The sequence below is a fragment of the Lithobates pipiens genome, unplaced genomic scaffold (assembly GCF_037356315.1).
Source record: "Lithobates pipiens isolate NorthernLeopardFrog02 unplaced genomic scaffold, aLitPip1_a1.2 Scaffold_18, whole genome shotgun sequence".
Taxonomy (NCBI): domain Eukaryota; kingdom Metazoa; phylum Chordata; class Amphibia; order Anura; family Ranidae; genus Lithobates; species Lithobates pipiens.
In genome coordinates this window covers 350,441,594-350,463,837 of record NW_027507758.1, presented here as the reverse complement: position 1 = coordinate 350,463,837, position 22,244 = coordinate 350,441,594, and the positions used below count along the sequence as shown (strand labels likewise).

The 22,244-nt window shown below is 42.9% G+C and overlaps 1 protein-coding gene across 1 annotated transcript in view; it reads right to left on the bottom strand.

Moving 5' to 3' along the window:
- The window catches only part of LOC143986714 (uncharacterized), a 60,258-nt gene extending 40,682 nt beyond the window's left edge, over window positions 1-19,576 (bottom strand). The window contains exons 1-2 of the mRNA XM_077485117.1: window positions 19,493-19,576; window positions 12,657-14,276 (exon numbers count right to left, since the gene is read on the bottom strand). Of these exons, the coding sequence (XP_077341243.1) occupies window positions 12,657-14,276; window positions 19,493-19,495 (1,623 nt within the window). The 5' untranslated portion in view covers window positions 19,496-19,576. The remainder of the gene's footprint in view (window positions 1-12,656; window positions 14,277-19,492) is intronic.
- Window positions 19,577-22,244: the final 2,668 nt, after the last annotated feature.

The window sequence follows — 22,244 nt, the reverse complement described above, 5'->3', positions numbered from 1 at the left end:
TTGTTCCCAGTTGCTTCCACTTTGTTATAATACCACTAACAATTGACCATGGAATATTTAGTAGCAAGGAAATTTCCCGGATGGATTTATTGCACAGGTGGCAACCTATCACGGTACCACGCTTGAGTTCACTGAGCTCCTGAAAGTGAGTCATTCTTTCACAAATGTTTTTAGAAGCAGTCTGCATGCCTAGGTGCTTGCGTTTATACACCTGTGACCATGGAGGTGATTGGAACATCGTAATCCAACGATTTGGAGAGGTGTCTCAATACTTTTGGTAATATAGTGTATACACACATTTTATATATATATATATATATATATATATATATATATATATATTACACAGAAACGCTTTAACTTTCAGCTGTACCCCACACTGTCTGTGAGGATTTTATGGAACATGCAATAAAGGTTATAGAAGTGCAGTGGATTCCAGATCCTTTTCTTTTCTGTAGCTTTGCAGAAGAGCTGTGCTAGCACCTTCATTATTGGTGGCTAGTAGATGGATGGCTAATCACTCACCCGTAGCAGCTTTGCTTGTGCCTGGACATAGACAGTTTGCATCCAGGGCCGCGTATCTGTCCCAGTATTCACGCAAATGGCCGGATATGCAGCAACACATGTACAACCACAGTCTGTCACTGATTTATGCAGGCAGCTGTATGCAAACACCTGTTACTCCGAGATGCCTCCCTGCCACAAAAGCACACACCTCTTTATGCTGTATGTGCCCTCTGCACTACACATCTGGCACAGTAGAACAAGCAGCTGTGTCCGTTCGCTATACCCTAATAGACTTGAATGGGCTGCTGGCTAGGGATGCTGCTGAAGAACAAACTTTTACAATATGCAGGCCTCGGCGCCAGTGTAAACAAGGCCTAATCTTATTCTATGAAGTGATTACACCTACAATAGATGCAAATTAGAATTTGAAAACTTGAAAAATGTCCTTACCCCTCTGTTCCGGTATACTGTGTTTTCAGGCCTCTTTTCAAACACTTCTCCTCCAGAACTGTATTTCCAGCTTTGTGCACAGCACCCGGCACTGTAGTTCATTGCCCAGTGGTCAAAAAACATGTACCTCAGTTTAATCTGTCCAACTGTATGCCCAGATAGGAGGGTGGTCGAGGCTTGAACATTTGACTAGATTACATAATTTGCTTTACCTCCTCAATGTTCCATCAATCCTAAATTTATTTCAGGATCGTGGCAATTACACTGACTCCAACTTTGAGGACCAGGCATCGCAGAAGGTGCAGCTGACCTACAGACAGGAGATGCTGAACAGTTTCTCAACAGCACACTGATTTCTTATCTACTTGGGCTCATATGATGCACAGAATGTTTATTGTAAAGGTGAACTAATCCTATAATGTTTTTCTGCAGCTACTCATAGTTCTTCTGTCTTCTCTGGATGCTCTAGGAAAATCTGATCCAGGAAATTGAGCCAACTGAGCTTAAAGGTTCATGAAGGATTTTTTTTCTTCCTGTAAGGCAAAATTGGCAACAGTTGCATAGTTGTCTTCCTCTAGACCAAATCCGCAGGCCTTGAGAGGTTTAGCTTGACTGATGTAATACTAACTGTATGCATACATTATTTAAATCATTTATGAAAGTTTGGTTCATCTGTAAAAATACTTATGGACGGTAGTCAGAAGGGAAAGTGACCAGTGTTATTAGATGTTAAATCTTCATTTAATTGATCAGTCTGATGTTAAAGTATCTCCCTGTTTTTCCAGGATTGCTACACATTCATTCTACTTTACTGTGCTGTACCCAATGGGTTTCGTTATATTTGATATCACTGTCACTGCTGCCTGAAAAAAAGCCCTTTGTGGTCTTGAAACATCACTCCCTTCTGTTGGTGACATTATAGTGGCCTGTTTGTTCAACAAATATGGTGTGCTGGTGATATTTAAATTGGGCTTATGCGTATACCTGCGGCAGGTTGGCACGGCTACGCAAATCGCCGTAGGTATACGTCCGCTCTTTAAGATGCTATAGCAGGCGTGATCTCCGCGGGGCACCGGCGATTGCTCGTTACAGACCGAGAACGGGGATGTGTGTGTGTGTGTAAACACACACACATCCCGGTTCTCAGGGGAGAGGAGACCGATCGTGTATTTAAACTAAGTATGAACACTGATCGGTCTCCTCCCCTAGTCATTCCCATCCCCCCTACAGTTAGAACACACCTAGGGAACACAGTAAACCCCTTGATTGCCCCTAGTGTTAACCCCTTCCCTGCCAGTGACATTTATACAGTAATCCATGACTATTTTTAGCATTGATCGCTGAATAAATGTCAATGGTCCCAAAAAAGTGTCAAAAGTGTCCGATCTGTCAGCCGCAATCTCGTAGTCCCGATAAAAATCACAGACCGCCATTACTAGTTTTTTTTTTTCTTCAAAAAATAGAAATACATATTGGCTAAACTGATGAAGAAACTTTTTTTTTTTTGGAGGATATTTCTTATAGCAAAAAGTACAAAATATTGTGTTTTTTTCAAAATTGCCGATCTTTTTTTGTTTATAGTGCAAAAAATAAAAACTGCAGGTGACCAAATACCCCCAAGTGAAAGTTCTGTTTGTGGGGAAAAAAGGACATATATTTTGTTTGGGTACCACGCCACACGACCGTGCAATTGTCAGTTAATGCGACGCAGTGCCGTATCGCAAAAAATGGCTTTGTCAGGAAGGGGGCAAATCCTTCCAGAGCTGAAGTGGTTAAGTAGCACTTTACATATACAGTATATATACACTGAGCAAAATTATATTTGTTATATTTATTTTATATATATTTATTATTTGTGTTTGCCCCTATTTATCATGAGCTGAACTCAAAGTTCTATTTCTCTCAAATCTGTCTAAATCTGTATTAGTGAGCACTTCTTCTTTGCTGAGATAATCCATCCACCTCACAGGTGTGGCATATCAAGGTGCTGATTAGACAGCATGATTATTGCACAGGTGTGCCTTAGGGTGGCAACAATAAAAGGCCACATTAAAATGTGCAGTTTTACTGTATTGGGGGGTCCGAAAACCAATCAATATCTGGTGTGACCAGCATTTGCCTCACACAGTGCGGCACATCTCCTTCGCATAGAGTTGATCAGGTTGTTGATTGTAGCCTGTGGAATGTTGGTCCATTCCTCTTCAATGGCTGTGTGAAGTTGCTGGATATTGCCAGGAACTGGAACATGATGTTGTATACGTCGATCCGGAGCATCCAAAACATGCTCAATGGGTGACATGTCCGGTGAGTATGCTAGCCATGCAAGAACTGGGATGTTTTCAGTTTCCAGAAATTATGTACAGATCCTTGCAACATGGGGCTGTGCATTATCATGCTGCAACATGAGGTGATGGTCTTGGATGAATGGCACAACAATGGGCCTCAGGATCTCGTCACGGTATCTCTGTGCATTCAAAATGTCATCAATAAAATGCACCTGTGTTCGTTGTCCATAGCATACACCTGCCCATACCATAACCCCACTACCAACATGGGCCACCCAATCCACAACCTTGACATCAGCTAACCGCTCACCCACACAACACCATACACCTTGTCTGCCATCTGCCCTGTTCAGTGAAAACCGGATTCATCCATGAAGAGAAAACCTCTCCAAAGTGCCAGACACCATAGAATGTGAGCATTTGCCCACTCAAGTCGGTTATGACAACGAGCTGCAGTCAGATCGACACCCCGATGAGGACAACAAGCATGCAGATGAACTTCCCTGAGATGGTTTCTGACAGTTTGTGCAGAAATTCTTTGGTTATACAAACCGATTGTTGCAGTAGCTGTCCGGGTGGCTGGTCTCAGACGATCTTGGAGGTGAAGATGCTGGATGTGGAGGTCCTGGGCTGTTATGGTTACACGTGGTCTGCTGTTGTGAGGCTGGTTGGATGTACTGCCAAATTCTCTGAAACGCCTTTGGATCCAAGGGCAACAGCTCTTGTGGACATTCCTGCAGTCAGCATTCCAATTGCACACTACCTCAAAACTTGTGATAAAACTGCACATTTTAGAGTGGCCTTTTATTGTGGCCAACCTAATCAGCATCTTGATATGCCACACCTGTGAGGTGGATGGATTATCTCGGCAAAGGAGAAGTGCTCACTAACACAGATTTGGACAGATTTGTGAACAATATTTGAGAGAAATAGGCCTTTTGTGTATATAGAAAAAGTTGCACATCTTTGAGTTCAGCTCATTATAAATAGGGGCAAACACAAAAGTGTTGCATTTATAATTTTGCTCAGTGTAAATATTGAACATTCACATCAGTCCCTGCCCTCAAACAGCTTACAATCTAAGGTCCCTAACTCACATTGATGCATACAAGGGCCAATTTAGATAAGAGCCAGTTAAAGGGGAAGTAAATACTCTTAAAAAAAAAAAACAACCTTCAAGGCAAAGGCATAATGAGCTAGTATGCATAGCATACTTACTTACTGAATTACTTACCTGAGATCGAAGCCCCGGCATCGACCCTCGCTCGCCTCCTCCGACATCTATCCTGGACATCTATCCTGGAGTGACTTCCAGGTATCGTGGCACCGGTGCTGTGACTGGCCGAAGCCGCGATGACGTCACTCCCGCGCATGCGCGCTGGTGCCGCCACTAACGGCATGATCGCCGTTAGAAACGGCACGCTCAGTGCGCTTGCGCCCGATGTGCTACGGCACCGTTACCGTAGACATCAGTGCTGCTATTCCTGCAAATAGCTCCTAAACCTTTTAGGTTTGGGAGATATTTCTTTCACCTACAGGTAAACCTTAATCTAGGCTTACCTGTAGGTTAAAGTGGTTGTAATGGGTTTACAACCACTTTAACCTTCCAGCATGTTATTGGAGTGTGGCAGGAAACTAGAGTATACGGAGGAAACCCATGCATCCACAGGGAGAACATGTAAACTCCAGGCAGGTCATGCCCTTATGCTGCTAGGCAAAAATGCTAACCACTACACTACTGTGCTGCCCAAAGTTGTAAAGTGGTTGTAAAGGTTCAGCTTTTTTTATTAAAACAATAAACATGTTATACTTCCGTATTCTGTGCAATGGTATTGCACAGAGCATCACTTCTGGTGTTCCCTCAACGGCAGAATCGGCTCCTCCTCTTCTGTGTTTTCCCCCATAGCAAGCTCCTGTTATGGGGGGCAGGCATGTGGGCTTGTGCCCAAGCCAGGCGGTGTGTGTCCATAGGCATGGTCATGCTCCCTCCTCACAGGATTTGATTGACAGCAGCAGGAACCAATGTGCCTGTATGAGGAGAGAGAGCGGTGCTGCTGCTCCCTGGCACAGTGCTGGATCGAAAGAGGAGCCAGGTAGGTATTTGGGGGGAGGGGTGCAGGGGAAGCTGATACTAGAGGGTTTTTTACCTTATTGCATAGAATGCCTTAAGGTTAAAAAACCTTATGCCTTTGGAACCACTTCAAGCTTTGGTGGTGCCATCTATCATTTTATCACAGCACTGCACCCTCCTATGACTGGAGCTCTTTTGATTTACAGTTTGGGGCTTCATTAATGGCTGAATCCAGTGACATGAAGGGTCTTTTTTTATAGAAGGCATTAATTATTTTGTGACAACTGATTTTAGGACTCTGACAGTCAAGTCCTGGTGATTTCATTGGGTAGAACAAAGCACCCGGGGAGAGAACTCTACTCCTGTTATCATTCCCCACTGTTCTGTTTTTTCCAACCACCTCCAGGGCACTTGCATGCAGCTCCGCTCTTTCATCTCTAGCTCCCTTCTGTACTGCCCCTCTCTTCTGTCTCCAATACTTACCAGTACTGGTCCTCTTACCCATCTCCTGTGCCCTTCTGGACTACTTCCCTAGTGATCCATCAATAGCCTCCACCTGTACTACTCATGTCCTCTACCTACAGCATCACTCTTCTATTACTTTTCTCCTCTTCTTGCAGCATCTCCCATAATGTCTCTCTCCTTCCTATCAGTATACTTTCTTATTTATGCTTTTCTCACTCATTCAGGTGACTTGCCATAGAATAAGCAATATGCCTGCTGCAAGCCAGTGAGATTGGGCAGTTTTCTTGATACTCAGTGGAAGAGCAAGAAGCATGTAATCCGTCTTGGCTTTATATTGAAAATACTGCTCTCCTGAACCTTATTCACGCTCCTAATGTAATAAGTCAATATAGTGAATTTCTTTTTTTAACCACTTTCAGACCGGACCATTTTGCTGGTAAATGACCAGAGGTCTTTTTACAATTTGGCACTGCGCTGCTTTAACTGGTAATTGCGCGGTCATGCAATGTTGTACCCAAACAAAATTTGCGTCCTTTTCTTCCCACAAATAGAGCTTTCTTTTGATGGTATTTGATTGCCTCTGCGATTTTTATTTTTTGCGATATAAATGGAAAAAGACCGCAAATTTTGAAAAAAAATGATATTTTCAAATTTTTGTTATTAGAAAAATCCAATAAATTCAATTTTAGTCATACATTTAGGCCAAAATGTATTCAGCCACATGTCTTTGGTAAAAAAAAAGTCAATAACTGTATATTTATTGGTTTGCGCAAAAGTTGTCACATCTACAAACTAAGGTACGTTTTCTGGAATTTACGCAGCTTTTAGTTTACGACTGCCTATCTCAGTTCTTGAGGTGCTAAAATGGCAGGGCAGTACAAAACCCCCCCAAATGACCCCATTTTGGAAAGTAGACCCCCTACGGAAATTGATAAGTGGCATGTTGAGCCCATCGAATATTTTATTTTTTTGCCTCAAGCGATTGAATAATGACAAAAAAATAATTTTTTTTTTTTTTTACACAAAGTTGTCACTAAATGATATATTGCTCACACATGCTATGGGCATATGTGAAATGACACCCCAAAATAAATTCTGCTGCTTCTCCTGAGTACGGGGATACCACACGTGTGGGATTTTTTGGGAGCCTAGCCGTGTACGGGGCCCCGAAAGCCAAGAACCGCCTTCAGGTTTTCTAAGGGCGTAAATATTTGACTTCACTCCTCACTACCTATTACAGTTTTGAAGGCCATAAAATGCCAAGATGGCACAAAACCCCCACAAATGACCCCATTTTAGAAAGTAGACACCCCAAGCTATTTGCTGAGAGGCATGTTGAGTCCATGGAATATTTTATATTTTGCCACAAGTTGCCGGAAAATTACAAACTTAAATTTTTTTTTTTTTTTTCACAAAGTTGTCACTAAATGATATATTGCTCACACATGCCATGGGCATATGTGAAATGACACCCCAAAATAAATTCTGCTGCTTCTCCTGAGTACGGAGATACCACATGTGTGGGATTTTTTGGGAGCCTAGCCGCGTACGGGGCCCCGAAAGCCAAGAACCGCCTTCAGGTTTTCTAAGGGCGTAAATATTTGACTTCACTCCTCACTACCTATTACAGTTTTGAAGGCCATAAAATGCCAAGATGGCACAAAACCCCCACAAATGACCCCATTTTAGAAAGTAGACACCCCAAGCTATTTGCTGAGAGGCATGCTGAGTCCATGGAATATTTTATATTTTGCCACAAGTTGCGGGAAAATTACAAACTTTTTTTTTTTTTTTCACAAAGTTGTCACTAAATGATATATTGCTCACGCATGCCATGGGCATATGTGAAATGACACCCCAAAATAAATTCTGCTGCTTCTCCTGAGTACGGGGATACCACATATGTGGGACTTTTTGGGAGCCTAGCCGCGTACGGGGCCCCAAAAACCAAGCACCGCCTTCAGGCTTTCTAAGGGCGTTACAGTTTTGAAGGCCATAAAATGCCAAGATGGCACAAACCCCCCCAAATGACCCCATTTTGGAAAGTAGACACCCCTAAATTTAGGGGTACACTAGTGAGACTAGGTAATAAATGGCGGGTGCCCTGAAACTATAAAAAAATAACTAACCAACCAGCGTCACCTGTAACAGTTATATGGTGATCACTGGTGAAAGGGTTAACTAGGGGGCAATCAGGGGGCTTTATGCGGTAGTATATGGGGGTCCCTGGCGCTATAAAAAGTTGCGGCGAACCTAAATACCTACCTGCCTAACTAGCGTCACCTGTGATACTAATACAGCGATCAGAAAAATGATCGCTTATTAGGCTGGGTTCACACTGGAGCGATGCGGGAACGCCACGAATCCGCGGCGGGTTCCCGCATCGCATGCCTCCCGGCGGCAGTTCACACTGCCCTATGCGAACTGCTGGGAGTGTCAGTGAAATGTTAATGACACCCCCAGATCAGTTCGCATATCGCAGTGCGATCTGCAAACTCGGATCGCATGGTGTGAACACCCATGCGATCCGATTCTGCTGCGGACCAAAAAAAGGGTCCCGTGCGAGTTTGCGGCGGGTGCGGCGGGTGCGACACGAATTCAGCCATACTATCTGTATGGCTGAACTCGAATCGCACAGAGATCGGATGTGATTTGCACTGCAGTGCGGTGCGAATCACATCCGTTCTCAAACCGCTGCAATGTGAACCCAGCCTTAGTGACACTGGCGACGGGGGGTGATCACTGGGTTAAACCTTTATTGGGGGGGTTAGGGGGGTACCTTAGAACTAAAGGGGGCTAACCCTAACTGCCCTAACAGTTATTACAGTCACAAATGACACCAATGCAAAAAAAAAAAAAAAAGCAATTGGTGTCACTGTGACTGGGGGGGCAGGGGTAATTGGGGGGGTGATCGGGGGGTAAAGGGGGGGTGTGAGTGTGCCTGGCATGTTCTACTGTATGTGTGGTGTGTTGGTGCAACTCACCGAACCTCTCTCCTCGGTGCCGGAACGAAAAATACCGACACGGAGGAGAGAATACATCACTTCCTCTCCTGTGTTTACATTACAGGAGAGGAAGTGATGTCACGAAGGATTTCCATTCGCCGAGAGCGATCGCGAGGGGGTGGCCATGAATGAATGGCCGCCCCCTCATCCCGGATCGCTCTCGAAGGAATGCCGACCGCCGCAGGCACCGGGGGGGGGCCCGATCGGGCCCCCCACCCGCGGGCAGGCAGGGACTTATATATACGCCCATATGCCTGCCCGTGCCATTCTGCCGACGTATATCGTCGTGCGGCGGTCGGCAAGTGGTTAAATAAATTTACTGATCTAATACTAGCAAACAATTAACATACTCTATGCAAATATGATAATAGTGCACATAATTTCAAATAACTAAAATGGTGAACATGCATACACATGCCATAGCGGTTGAGTGCATTACTTATTTTTTTCTTTGAAACAATTGTACCAGCTAATTCCAGGTCTTTCTGAAGCTCTCCACAAGTGGTCCTTGGCTCTTAGACAACTCTTCTGATAATGCTTTTCACTCTTGTCAGAAATCTTGCAAAGACCACCTGGTCGTGGCCGGTTTATGGTAAAATTATGTTCTTTCTATTTCCGGATTATGGCTCCAACAGTGCTCACTGGAACATTAAGAAGTTTAGAAATCCTTCTGTAACCAATGCCATCAGTATGTTTTGCAACAATAAGGCTGTGAAGGTCTTGAGAGAGCTCTTTGCTTTTACCCATCATGAGCTGTTTCTTGTGTGATACCTTGGAATTGAGACTCTGATGTGGACTTAAAGGCCTGGCTCGCAGTCTCCACTCTAATTCATCCCAAAGGTGTTCTATTGAGTTGACAAATATACATGTGGCACTGGTACTGAAGTCCAAGTGGTCAGTGGGAAATCTTAAGGCGTCAACAAACGAAGACATTTTGGACAATTTCATGTTCCCAACTTTGTGGGGTGGCCCTTTCTTGTACCAACATGAACAAGCAAGGTCCATAAAGAAATGGATGAGTAAGTTTGGGGTGGAGGAACTTGACCTCAAGGAGTCCTGACCTCAACCCGAAAGAACACCTTTGGGACGAATTAGAGCGGAGACTGCAAGACAGGCCTTCTTGTCCACATCAGTGCCTAACCTCACAAATGGGCTTCAGGAAGATTGATCAAACATTCCCATTGACACACTTCTAAACCTTGTGGACAGCCTTTCCGGAAGAGTTGAAGCTGTTATACCTGCAAAGGGTGGGCCAACTCAATATTGAATCTTATGAACTAAGACTGGGATGCAATTAAAGTTCATGTGCGTGTAATGGCAGACGTCCCAATACTCTTGGTAGTAGAGTGTACTTTTACTTGGTGACGTGTTCAATACTTATTTTACCCGCTATGTGTGTGTGTATATATATATATATATATATATATATATATATATATATATATATATATATATATATATATTGTTTTTTGGGTATTTGGAATTGTGTGCTCTATTATCATGTTTGCATAGAGTATGGTAATTTTGGGGTAGTATTAAGATCAGTAGCTTTATTTGAAAAAGTGCTTCACTATATTGAGTTACAATTTTGTATTGGTGGTTTAACAGAGATGTTAGCAGCTTTTTAATAGAGAGATCTAGAGAGCTCACATCCCCTTTGTCTTTATTCCTGTACATATTTAGCTCCAGAAGAATCACCTGATATGTTTTAAAGTAAATGTATAATGTCAACCTAAGTAAAGCAATGTCACAGCACTGTTGCTCAGTATTAAATATAGCTTTTATACAACTCTTTGGTTCCTCTTACGATCCAAATCATAGTAGAATATTTTCACTATTTTCCAAGGAAGGTTGACTCAAATATGCATTTATCTACAGTGATGCAAAATGAAAACCCATTCATATAATTTCTAGTTTGTTCAATAATACTGTTACTTAGTTCCTAATCTATTATTCATAATATAGTACAACTCCAAGTCAGGACTTCAAGTTCAAGACAGTTTTGCACAATCATGAATTAAATCTAACAAAGGAAGGAAGGAAGAAAGGAAGCTGAATCTTCTTGAAGTGTGGGAGTAGAAAAGTATTTATTGATCAGTCCATTCATATAGCTACAATAGTAATTGATTTAATAATTAGAAAACATTACATCTTGCGTGGTATATAGACTTCTGTGTGAGTTGCTGTTATAAAACTTGCTAAATAGCTAATGTCTTTTTGATGAGATTACTACATGTGTTTGTATATTTCAACTGCGGTATGCATAAACTGATCTAAAAAAAAAAAAAGAAAGAAAATAGAATTCTATGACATCCAGAAGGTCAGTACTAACATATTTGAACCTAGGGTAATTTGAGTCAAATACAATAATAAAATGTATGGAGAGCCAAGACTTTTTTTGTGCGTGTCTTTTGGAAAGTGTAAGAAATGTTTAAAGACCCCATCAGGTTTGTGTTTTTGTTGTGTGTGTCCCATCACAGTATTTTCCCTGCAATTTTTAGTTCCAGAGATGCAACAGGAACTAAAAGGAAAACTCTCCAATGCAAGTAGAAATCCCCTCTCACACAGTCATCTCATTGAAAGATTTCTATCCATTGCCTGTTCCTGTGTGGATTTCCTACTTTTATACTGAAGACAATGATCACCAGGATAGATATAGCAGGCAAATTTCTTGGGTGGAGGGACAAAAACAATAAAAACAATGTGATTTTAACACTATTGTATCCTATCTAAAACGAAAATGGCTTTGCATACACTTTAATATTTCACAAATTTACAAAAAAAACAGTCCATTGACTTAGGAAAATGAATTTGCTCCCTAACTTCCGGGTTGTAGCTTTGCCTTTAAAGCAGTTCTAAACCCAAAACCAAAAATGTAATATATTGCAGCTTACCAGTCATTAGATGTGGTGGCTGCATTCGTTTTCTTTTTTATTAGGTTTTTTCCGCCTTTGTTTTCTCCTGGTGATCTGGCCAGTACCGCACCTTCTGTATTAGAGTGCCCCCACTCTATATGAAGGAGCGAAGGGGGCACATTTGGACAGCAGCTTTGTTAATCTGGGGTGGGGAGTTTTAGATGCTCTGGCAGATTTAGATGAACTAACAAATTTTAAGTGAACTCCAGCTAACGCTAAGCTGTTACAACAAACATTTTTTTTCCTTTTGGGATAAAGGTTTTACATGACTAAATAAAAGCTGATCATTGTAAGTACCTGTCAGTGGTAAATGGCGTGTCTCAACCCTCTAACCTCTATATCTGCAGAAGAGCTTGTTCTGTTGAAAATCAACAGATTTACTGGCCAGATACAGAAAAGAAAGCCTAAAAACAGAAACAAATGTAGCCATCACGTCAAAGAATTGGTAAGCTGCAATATAATAAATGTTTGCTTTGGATTTAAGGGACCTTTCACACAGGTGGACCGATCGGTCCTCCTGTCATTTTTTCAGGCGGACCCGATCAGCCCCTTCAGTCTCCTCTATGACGTGACGGATGTCAACAGACATGTGTCCGTTGACACCCGCTCCTATTCGCTAAAAACAGGCAGATGGAGATCTGTTCCCCATCTGTCTGGCTGAGAGGATTGGATTGGCAGTTGGGTGTAAACATGCAGGTGGTCTGTTTACATCTAACCACCTACAGAGGAGAGTAGGTTGTGTCTGCTCTGCATAAGCAGAATGGACACAGACCAGCCATCCACCTGCTCAGCAGAGATCAGTGGACAGATTCCCCGCTGAGCAGATGGATTGCAATGGAGCCCGTCCCATGTATAAGGGGCCTAATATAATTTTTTAAAATTCTTTATTTATAGACACATAGAAGTTTATACATAAATATGATTTTAGGGTCTGGAACCTGGCAGACCTTAAATATTATACAGTAGTAATGGTGAAGGTTAAGTTGGCAGGACAGAAATCTTCTCCCTTTGTGTTGAAATGACTGTGTTTGATTGGTGTGGTCATATTCCATATAGACACTTTAACATTAATATCTTTACATGTCAATACTTCACAAAAAATATTTATACTACCATCATATGAGTAACGACCTTTGCAGTCTATGACAGGTTCCTCAGCAACAGAGACCTTTGTGCCTACTGTCTCTATACTCTTAAAAGATAGGTTCTGGGGAACATTTCTAGATAAAGTACAATTAAGTTCTCTTATTTTCACAAGCTTCACTAGTTTTCCCTGGAGATGTGGTGGCCCCTCGCAAACCATATCTGAAAGTTGAATTAAATCCTGATTTTCAATTATCCAGTTTCTAAAATTAGTCAGTAAACAGTTACACCACCAGAGATTGTTTTGAAGGTTCAGAGATATTAAGTTGTATAATCCATCAAATATATCTCCTTGAAGCATGGTCAGTCTGTTGTTCTGTAGACTGATGACAGCTAGACTAGTTAAATTTTTGAATGTGTTTTTCTCAATAATGCGTAGATGGTTGTGGTCAAGATAAAGGTGGGTGAGATACTCAAGACCAAAAAAAGCTGTGTTCTGTAACTTTTCAATTCGATTTTTAGACAGAACTAAAGTTTGCAGTTTGTTTAGGCTTGAAAAAATACGTCCAGGAATGGCCTTCAGTTGGTTCCCACCTAGTGATAGATGTATTAGGTTTTCCAAAACATCAAAAACTCCGGGAGAGAGAACTTCAATGTGGTTTCTCTCAACAGTTAACCATGTTAGGTTGTGCAATGTGGAAAATGGATTAAAATTGAGATGTTTTATTGAGTTGGAACTAAGGGTTAACTTCTTTAAGGATGTCAATTTTACAAAAACAGAATGGTAAATCGTGTTTAAATGATTTCCATTTAACGTTATCTCAGTAAGTTTTGTCAACATATCAAAGGTACCGTAACTGATTTCAGTTATGCGGTTGTTGTTCAGATGGAGAATACGCAAGTTTACAAGGGGCTTAAAAAGATCAGTAGACAATTTTCCAATTTCATTAGAACCAAGATTAAGTTCTTGTAGGTTCACCAGCTGATTGAACAGTAAAGAACAAAGCTGTGTTATATTGTTACCTTGTAATGCAAGTATTTCCAGTTGTCTGGTCTTTTCAAAGAATCCACAAGGGACAGTTTGGATAGCATTGTGTGTGATGGTAAGTTTTCGAAGTTCTTTGAGTTCATTTAGCATCCCAGGTTTTAGTTCTGAGAGAGGATTAGCTGAAATTTCTAAGTTGGTTAACTTAAGCAACCCCTTAAATGCATTTGGGTTAATATTATTAATAAAGTTGCTGATAAAAATGATCTTTCTTAAACTTCTATATCTTGCAAAGCCTGCACTTGTCAATGTATCTACGGATGTTTCCAAAAACACAAGTTCAGTGACATTGGTGGGAATATCGATAGGGATCTGCATAATTGCATCACCAGAGCAGAAAACTTTAACTTCATTAAAGCAGTTACACTTAGATGGACAACCCAATGCAAACTGTGAAAAGGCGACAAGCAATCCACATAGAAAGAGGACTCTCGGCAGCATGCTTTCTACCTAAAATAGATGCACAGAATAAATATTTGGGTTAATTTATTGCACATAAATTATACACTAGCTTTACAAACTTGCACAACAGTACTTCTTTAATGAAGCACTAAAAAAATGAAACTATAATTTAGGACAGGTCATATACAATCATTTATATTAAAAACATGCTTCAATAAAATTCAATAAAAATTAGGAAATTTTGAGGTGAAAAATCTTTCCTCTATTAAAAGGTGAATATCCCCAAAACATTTATGATGCAAGCTATTTGCATTACACTCCATGTTAGCCAACAAACTTTCCTCTGTGTGCCTGTCTGACGTGACTGATGTGTGGGACGCCCATCTGCCTGCGCTCCAGGATGGAGCGCAAACAGGAAGAACGCAGGGGAAGCCTGCGCTAGTCGGGCAAACGAACCACAGTCCACGAGCGACAATCGCAAAGGGCCTGTGGAGTCTCCCGCGCCCGGGCAGGCACAAACAGAGACTGGACGGTGGTACAATGTGGATGTAAGGAGAAGAGATGTAGGAAAAGTCCCTAAAAAAACCCTGGTGGTGAACAAAGGGCGGTGCAGACTTGCCATGAGTGCAATACATCTATGAAAAAGCAGACAGACATTGACGATAATGGTGGTGACATGGTACATGAAACATTATTGTAGATAAGTAGCAACACACAATATAAAGCAATATGAACAATAATTATAGCTCAAGTATATAACAGTACATTAAAAAAATTAACAAGGATGTAACATATACATGAATGTATAGCATGAAAGTATAATGAGAACAAATAAGTGGTGGAAAATTAACCGATGTGTTGGCTGCATTATATAACATAGTGTTAAAATAAATATGAAAAGTCAGCGATTAATGGTCTGGTAGAAATAGAATGTGGATAAGGAGACCAAGATGGCATTTTGGTGCCAAGCTAGTAAGTGAGAGGCAGTATAACATAATAAAAGCGAAAAAATTGAAAAAATCTGCGCTTAGTAAAAAACAATAAAGAAATCAGCAGCTGAACACCATAACCAAGATACTAGGCACAAAAAATATATGAGAAAAAAGTGCAGCGCTTGGCCAATAATTATGAAAGTGACCAAAGAAAAGTTGCAAAAAATATATATGTAGAAGAAACTGTGAAGCCAAATACTCAAATGCTATTGAAAAATAAAAAATAAAAAATAAACTCAAGTGTCCATAAAAAATAATAAAATGTCCATACATAAATTAATACACAAAAAAGAAATATGTATATAATGTCCAGTGTGTATATAAAAATAACTGTGGAAATAACTGGAATTATTCAATCAAATTATATTTGACCAGGTGGACCTGTCACCTCTAAACACTGCTATTAGATGGAGGCTTATCAGATCCCCAGTGACCCCCCTGTTAGGGAAGGTCAAACTGTGCGAATTCGATCACAGGTCACATAGACGTCCAGATATCCAGATCCCGGAGATTATCCCGATCTGTCGGATCTTTCGGATGTCTTGCAATCTTCGGATTTGCACGATAGCTCTCGGCACACCTTCTTGATGTCAGGTAGCCATTGAACCCTTAGGTCTAATCATGCGACAATTGACATAACGATGTGGATGAAAAGGATGCCCATTGGGCAAAACTACTTTTTTGGCAGTATCCATATATTTACAATATCCACAATTCCTGCACTGGAAGGTGCCTCGAAATTTAGGGGTGTTAAAAGTATTTGTAGAGTATTCACTGTTAACAAGTTTGTTGCGTATAGATGGAACTCTCCTGTACGTGAGAAGTGGCTGTGCAGGTACAAAAGGTGCAAGGGAATGGTCTGTGGTGAGTATCTGCCAGTATTTAGACAGTATATGTTTGATCTGGTGATGCTGTTGGCAATATGTGGTAATGATGTGTAGGGGAGAGTGTTGTGTGACCCGTGTTTTGGCAAGGAGGTCACGTCTAGATCTAGCCTTTGCTTTTTTGTATGCGATTTTTTATGTTTTTTTGGAATAGCCCAGAGCTTGGAGTCTGTCTCTTAATAGAGCAGCTTCCTGATCAAAAAAAGCATCAGTGGAACAGCTCCGTCGAGCTCTCAGATATTGAGCAAATGGGATGGACTGGAGTAGCGGGTTGGGGTGAAAGCGGGTTGCTGACAAAATAGTGTTGCCAACAGTCAGCTTTCTGAATAGTTTACTTTGAAGACAACCTTTATTATCCTTAATGATGGTTAAATCCAAAAAGGATATAGTAGACAAATTGTAAGACATGGTAAAACGTAGGTTTAGTGCATTGTTGGAGTTCAAAAATTGTAAAAATTGATGTAATAGATCTACAGGGCCAGTCCAAAGCAACAAAATGTCATCAATGTAGCGACACCAAGTCGCTACATGGCGACAAAAGCAATCTGCCGCCCAGGTACAGATTGGCGTATGTTAGGGCATAACAAGTGCCCATGGCAACGCCCTGTACCTGGAGGTAGTGGGAACCACTGAAGGAGAAAAAATGAAGGGTAAGTATAAATTCAAGAGCATGAATAATGAAGAATACAGCTGACTGGTTGATAAGATGTGATGAATAGTAGTCAGGCCTAGTTGGTGAGGGATAGAACTATATAAAGCCTCCACGTTGATGGCGACCAGAATAGTGTTGCCATTGACGTGGAGGCCCTGAAGAATGCAAAGTAAATGGGAGGTATCCTGGACATAAGACCATATGCATCATTACCACATATTGCCAACAGCATCACCAGATCAAACATATACTGCCTCTCACTTACTAGCTTGGCACCAAAATGCCATCTTGGTCTCCTTATCCACATTCTATTTCTACCAAACCATTCTTCTTCTCTTCAGATGTTGCCTCGTCGCTGCCTCCGCTCACAATGGCAGGGACGCGGCGCGCGGCGACTTATATAGGGACATCACCGGGCGATGTCCCCGCCCATTATGATGTCACAGTCCCAGCATCCTCTGGGACTGTGACATCGTAATGGACAGGGACATCATCCGGCGATGTCCCTATATAAGTCGCTGCGCGCCGCGTCCCCGTCATTGTGAGTGGAGAGAGCGACGAGGCAACATCTGAAGAGAAGAAGAGAAGAACAGAAGGCGGCGACAGAAGACCGCCTGTAAAAGAGCTAGAAGAAGGCGCGGTGGCCCGACAAGAAGACCCCCGGAGAGGGAGACAAGACCCCCGAAGTCGGAAGAAGAGGGCGGCGGCGAAGAAGAAAGCCGGGCTCCTCCGCTAGCAAAAGAGCTAGCAGAAGATAGCAGAGGAGTCCGGCGAGAAGACCCCCAAAGATGGACAGAAGACCCCCGGAGCTGTGCAATAAACTATTTTAACCCTTGTGTGTTGTGTTTTTTTTAAACTTTTTTTCACAGGTGAATGGGTAGGGGTACATTGTACCCCATACTCATTCACATAGGGTGGGGGGGCGGTATCCGAGGGCCCCCTTATTAAAGGGTGCTCCCGGATTCCGATGAGCCCCCTGCCCGCAGACCCCGACAACCAACGGCCAGGGTTGTCGGGAAGAGGCCCTTGTCCTCATCAACATGGGGACAAGGTGATTTGGCCGCGCGCCCCCCCCTTCCGCAAGGCACCCCCCCATGTTGAGGGCACGCGACCTGGTATGGCTCAGGAGAGGGGCTGCTCGCTCGTCCCCACCCCCTTTCCTGGCCGGCCGGGTAGCGTGCTCGGATAAGGGTCTAATGTGGACCTAGGGGGGACCCACCACGCCAATTTTTGGTCCCTTTAAGTCCATACCAGGTGATGGGGCCAGCGACGCCTCCTTCGCTGGCCCCGGCTACCTGGAGACGCTCTCAAAATGAGCGGACTTTCCTCCGCGTGTGTGGGCGAGTCCGTTCATTTCAAAGGTATGGCGGATAGTCCGGCGGACTTAGTACGCTGTATTAGTCCGCTGAAAAAGTGCCATGTGTGGGCAAGTAGCCCGTTCGGAAAGTCCGGCGGACAGTCCGGCGGGAAGTCCGGCAGACTAAGTCCGCCGGATAGTTGGCTACGTGTGTACGCGGCATCACACTTGCTAAACGCGAAGAGGAATTGGCTGACTTTCGCTACGTTTGTACCACTGTCTGTTCAATAAAAGTCGGCTGACTAGCTTCCGTCGAATGGGCATGCAAGAAAACCATCTTTCAATCTGCGCTTCCAACCAATGGCTGCAGTGCTGATCAGTGTATTTTGATGCATATCCCAAAATAAGCACTGTTCATGGGGACTGTATGAGAATGAGGTCATTAAGGACTTGTGGTTGAGAGAACTTGTGCTAGGCTGTGGGCTTTCTCCTGCTGCCTCTGATAGCTAGACTCTGGTTATCTGAGCAGGCAGGAAGTCATAGCCCAAGAAGAGGGCACTGTCCTCCACTCCTGCCAGCTTGTGGAATGGGGGTAAATCTGCAAAGGGCCTTATAGACAGCTCTGGATTTCCTGGGCAAAGTTATACACACCAGGCTCCAGCTTCCCTACAAGTACAGGGCAGCAGCTGCAACTGGCTAGAAGGAGCCTTGCAGCTTTACCCTTATTCCAGAAGCCAACAGAAGTCAAGACAGTGACGTCTTGACGTGATATGTGAACTGGAGGTTTTTGTTGAGTGCCTGTGTAAGCCGGAGTGACACTGCAGTGAAGTCTGAGCTGCTGGTATGGGGGATGGAAGAGAAAAGCTTGTTGGTGAGCACAGAGCTGACCTGAAAATACACAGATGCCTCCTGCAGCCACCAACATCTTTCTCTTCTGCCTGCCAGGCTCAGTGTTGCACCAGTAATCACTCATCTTTTATTGATTCCCAGTTTAAATTAGCTTGCTGGGTTCTGATTCTGCTTCAGGGACTTTTACTGAGCAACATAACATTAAAAATGAGAATTAAAAATATGCATTGAAGAGGAGTTGTAACTTAAGAACTTATCAGATTTCCCCATTTATTTTGGAGAAAATTTGAATAAAAATTCTGCTGGGCTGCTGTTGAGGTTTCAAAAATTTTTTGACAAATATGTTTCTTACTTAAATTTAGGGTGAATTGTTTTATCGATTCATAGATGCAGTAGGTTTGACACCAAATGCTAGTAATTCAAGTATTATGTTAACAGCCAATGACACTGGTAAACAGACATAAATAAAATAAAGCAAACAGCACTCAAAGCAATTACAGAATTGTTCATTTGTTAACAATAAAAAATTAAAAAAACATCTGCCTAATCAAAACATAGTAAAACATGGAAAAAGGTTGAAAATGACATACCATTTTAACTGCAATTTGTGAAGCATCCACCCAGTTTATTGATCACGCAGGCACTGAACTGACTCATTTAAAATCTTACAACAGTAAGTAAAAATATTACCAGGATCTGAACAAGCAGTTTTCAGAGGGCGGGGAAACAATGTTTTTTTTCCTTTCTTATCATAACGTCAAAACAATTCCCGAAATTCCTGATTCATAGGGCAGTTTGACCTATAATTGTTTATTAATTCGGAACCTGTTGCAAAATGGAAACTGCCAGCTTGACATAGTTAGAATGTAAGATAGAAAATTTGACTATGGAATATATTTTGTAACTGAACAAAACTTCTGACAATGTTTGACAATGTTTTCAAATACTCGAGACAGCAGGACATACAAAAAAAAAAAAAACAATGTGGTGGTTAACATGGATAACGTAACAAGACACAAAAAAAAAGAACCACAGGTATTTTCAACAGTGTTGGTTCAGGTAGTGGTGCTTAACCTTTTGAATAGTGTGGGCCACTTAAGAGATTTGGTAACCAGTCACTGGCCACAATGAAATTAAAAGTTCAGAATTTAAAATGTTTTATTTTGTATAGCATAATGAAGATTTTAAACAACAATCAAGATCATTATTTTCTGTGGGACCAATCCCCTTTGGATGTTTACCCACTGTTTAATCACAAAAATCGATTTTTTTTATTAACCAGATCACCATTAATCTCACTCTCACGATCAGGTGTGGCCGACCAAAAAAGCTCTTAAAGCGGAGGTCCACCCTAAAGTGGACCTTCCGCTCATTGGAACCCCCCCCCCCTCCGGCGCCACAATTGCCACCTTTCAGGGGGGAGGGGGGTGCAGGTACCTGTACAGTACAGGTATCTGCACCCACTTCCGGCGTAGATTCTGCAGAAGGTACGCCCCTTTCCGCAGAATCTACGCCCCTTTCCGAAGGTCCCCCCGCTGCCTGCTGGGAAACACACGGATCCCAGAGACAGCGGGGACCATCCTAATTGCGTAGCGCGACTCGCGCATGCGCAGTAGGGAACCGGGAAATGAAGCCGAAAGGCTCCACTTCCTGATTCCCATACCCAAGATGGCGGCGGCAGCACCCGAGAGACGATCGAGAGATCGGCTTTGGGTGCCAACATCGCGGGCGCGCTGGGCGAGTAAGTGTCATTATTTTAAAAGTCAGCAGCTGCGGTATTTGTAGCTGCTGGCTTTAAAAAAAAAAAAAAAAACGGCGGACTCCCGGCGGACTCCCACTTTAAGCTGTCACTGGAGAATGAAATGACGAGGTCAGCCACTCTTGTATCTCCAAACCAGGTCCCACTGAGAGTGAAACAGAGGGAGCCAAAGGACAGGAGGAACACAAGTGCCTGTAGGTGTAGGCCCAGGAACTTGCAGCAGAAGATGCAATTCCGAGAAGACAGAAGAACCATCAGATCAGGAGCGGTAGCCATGCAACGTAGTTCAGATGAGGTTAAGGAAGCATTCTGCTTGTACTGCAGACCTGGGACGTATGGCATGGTTAAGCTTCCAGCAGGCTTGCAGCGGGAACTCACAGAAGGTCACAGGACTGTAATTGCAGACAGCTGGCCAGGCATTCGGAAGAGCTGGAAAGCCAGGGGCAGCAGGCAGGAGCGTGGTCGCAGGGTAGCCAGTGTCATCAACATGTGGGCAACGAGGTGAGTCAGGAATGAGCCGGGTCAGGAGGAAGGGCAAGATAACAGAATCTGAGATCAGGTCAGGAGTAAGCCAGGTCAGCAACCAAGGAAACACATTGGAAGTACACAGGACTCAGGGAACAGCTGAAGACCAGTCAGCACCAATCAGCCCTTGAATTGCCAATTTAAACAAAAAAACAAAAAGACCAGGGAAGCGCATGCCCTAATAATGCAATAAACTTCTGTATTAAGCAAAGATAAAATTACATATAATGCACTCACATGCTCGTGGAATGACACCAAGCTCATCGCACAACTGTGAGAATACACCTTTAGATCACATGTATGCATTCCACTAGATGTTACCTACTCAGCTAACGGCTCTTCTCCCCATGTCTGTGTGTTAGAAAAGAAAAAGAAGACCAGGGAGCCAGACACATAGCAGATAGCAACTTGTGTATGACAGCCGTTAGGATTTTGGAGGACTGACAATTATTCAGTAGAACGGCATGCAACTGGAGGAGGCTGTGCGGGCTGCCAGAGGTTTGAGGTCCTGGACACATCAGACGTCTCCGCAGGCCACAGTTTCAGCATGCTTGGTCCAGGGCAAAGCACACCAACATGATTATACAGCTATGCATTATCTACAGATGATTTCTTGTTGCCATTTGCAAGATTAATGTCATATTCTGTTTATTCAGTGCTTATTAGGCCGCGTACACACGGGCGGACTGTCTGACGGACTTGGTCCGCTGAAACGTGTTTCAGCGGACAGTCCGCTCGTGTGTGGGCTTCAGCGGACTTTTTCAGCGGACAGTCTGGCGGACTAAGTCTTTCGGAATTTCCGTAATATTGTCCGTCCAAACTTGGTTTCAGCGGACAGTCCGCTCGTGAGTAGGCAAGTTGGACGGACTAAGTATGGCGCATGCTCAGAAAGGATTTACACGGCCGAAGGTTGCAGTGTATTGGACGTCGTATTTCTAGTCCCGTCGTACGTGCTGTACACGTCATCGCGCAAGCTTTCAGCGGACTGTCTGTTCATCGTGTGTGGTCAAGTCCGTTCATTCAAAAGTAGGACGGACTGTCTGTCGGATTGTCTGACG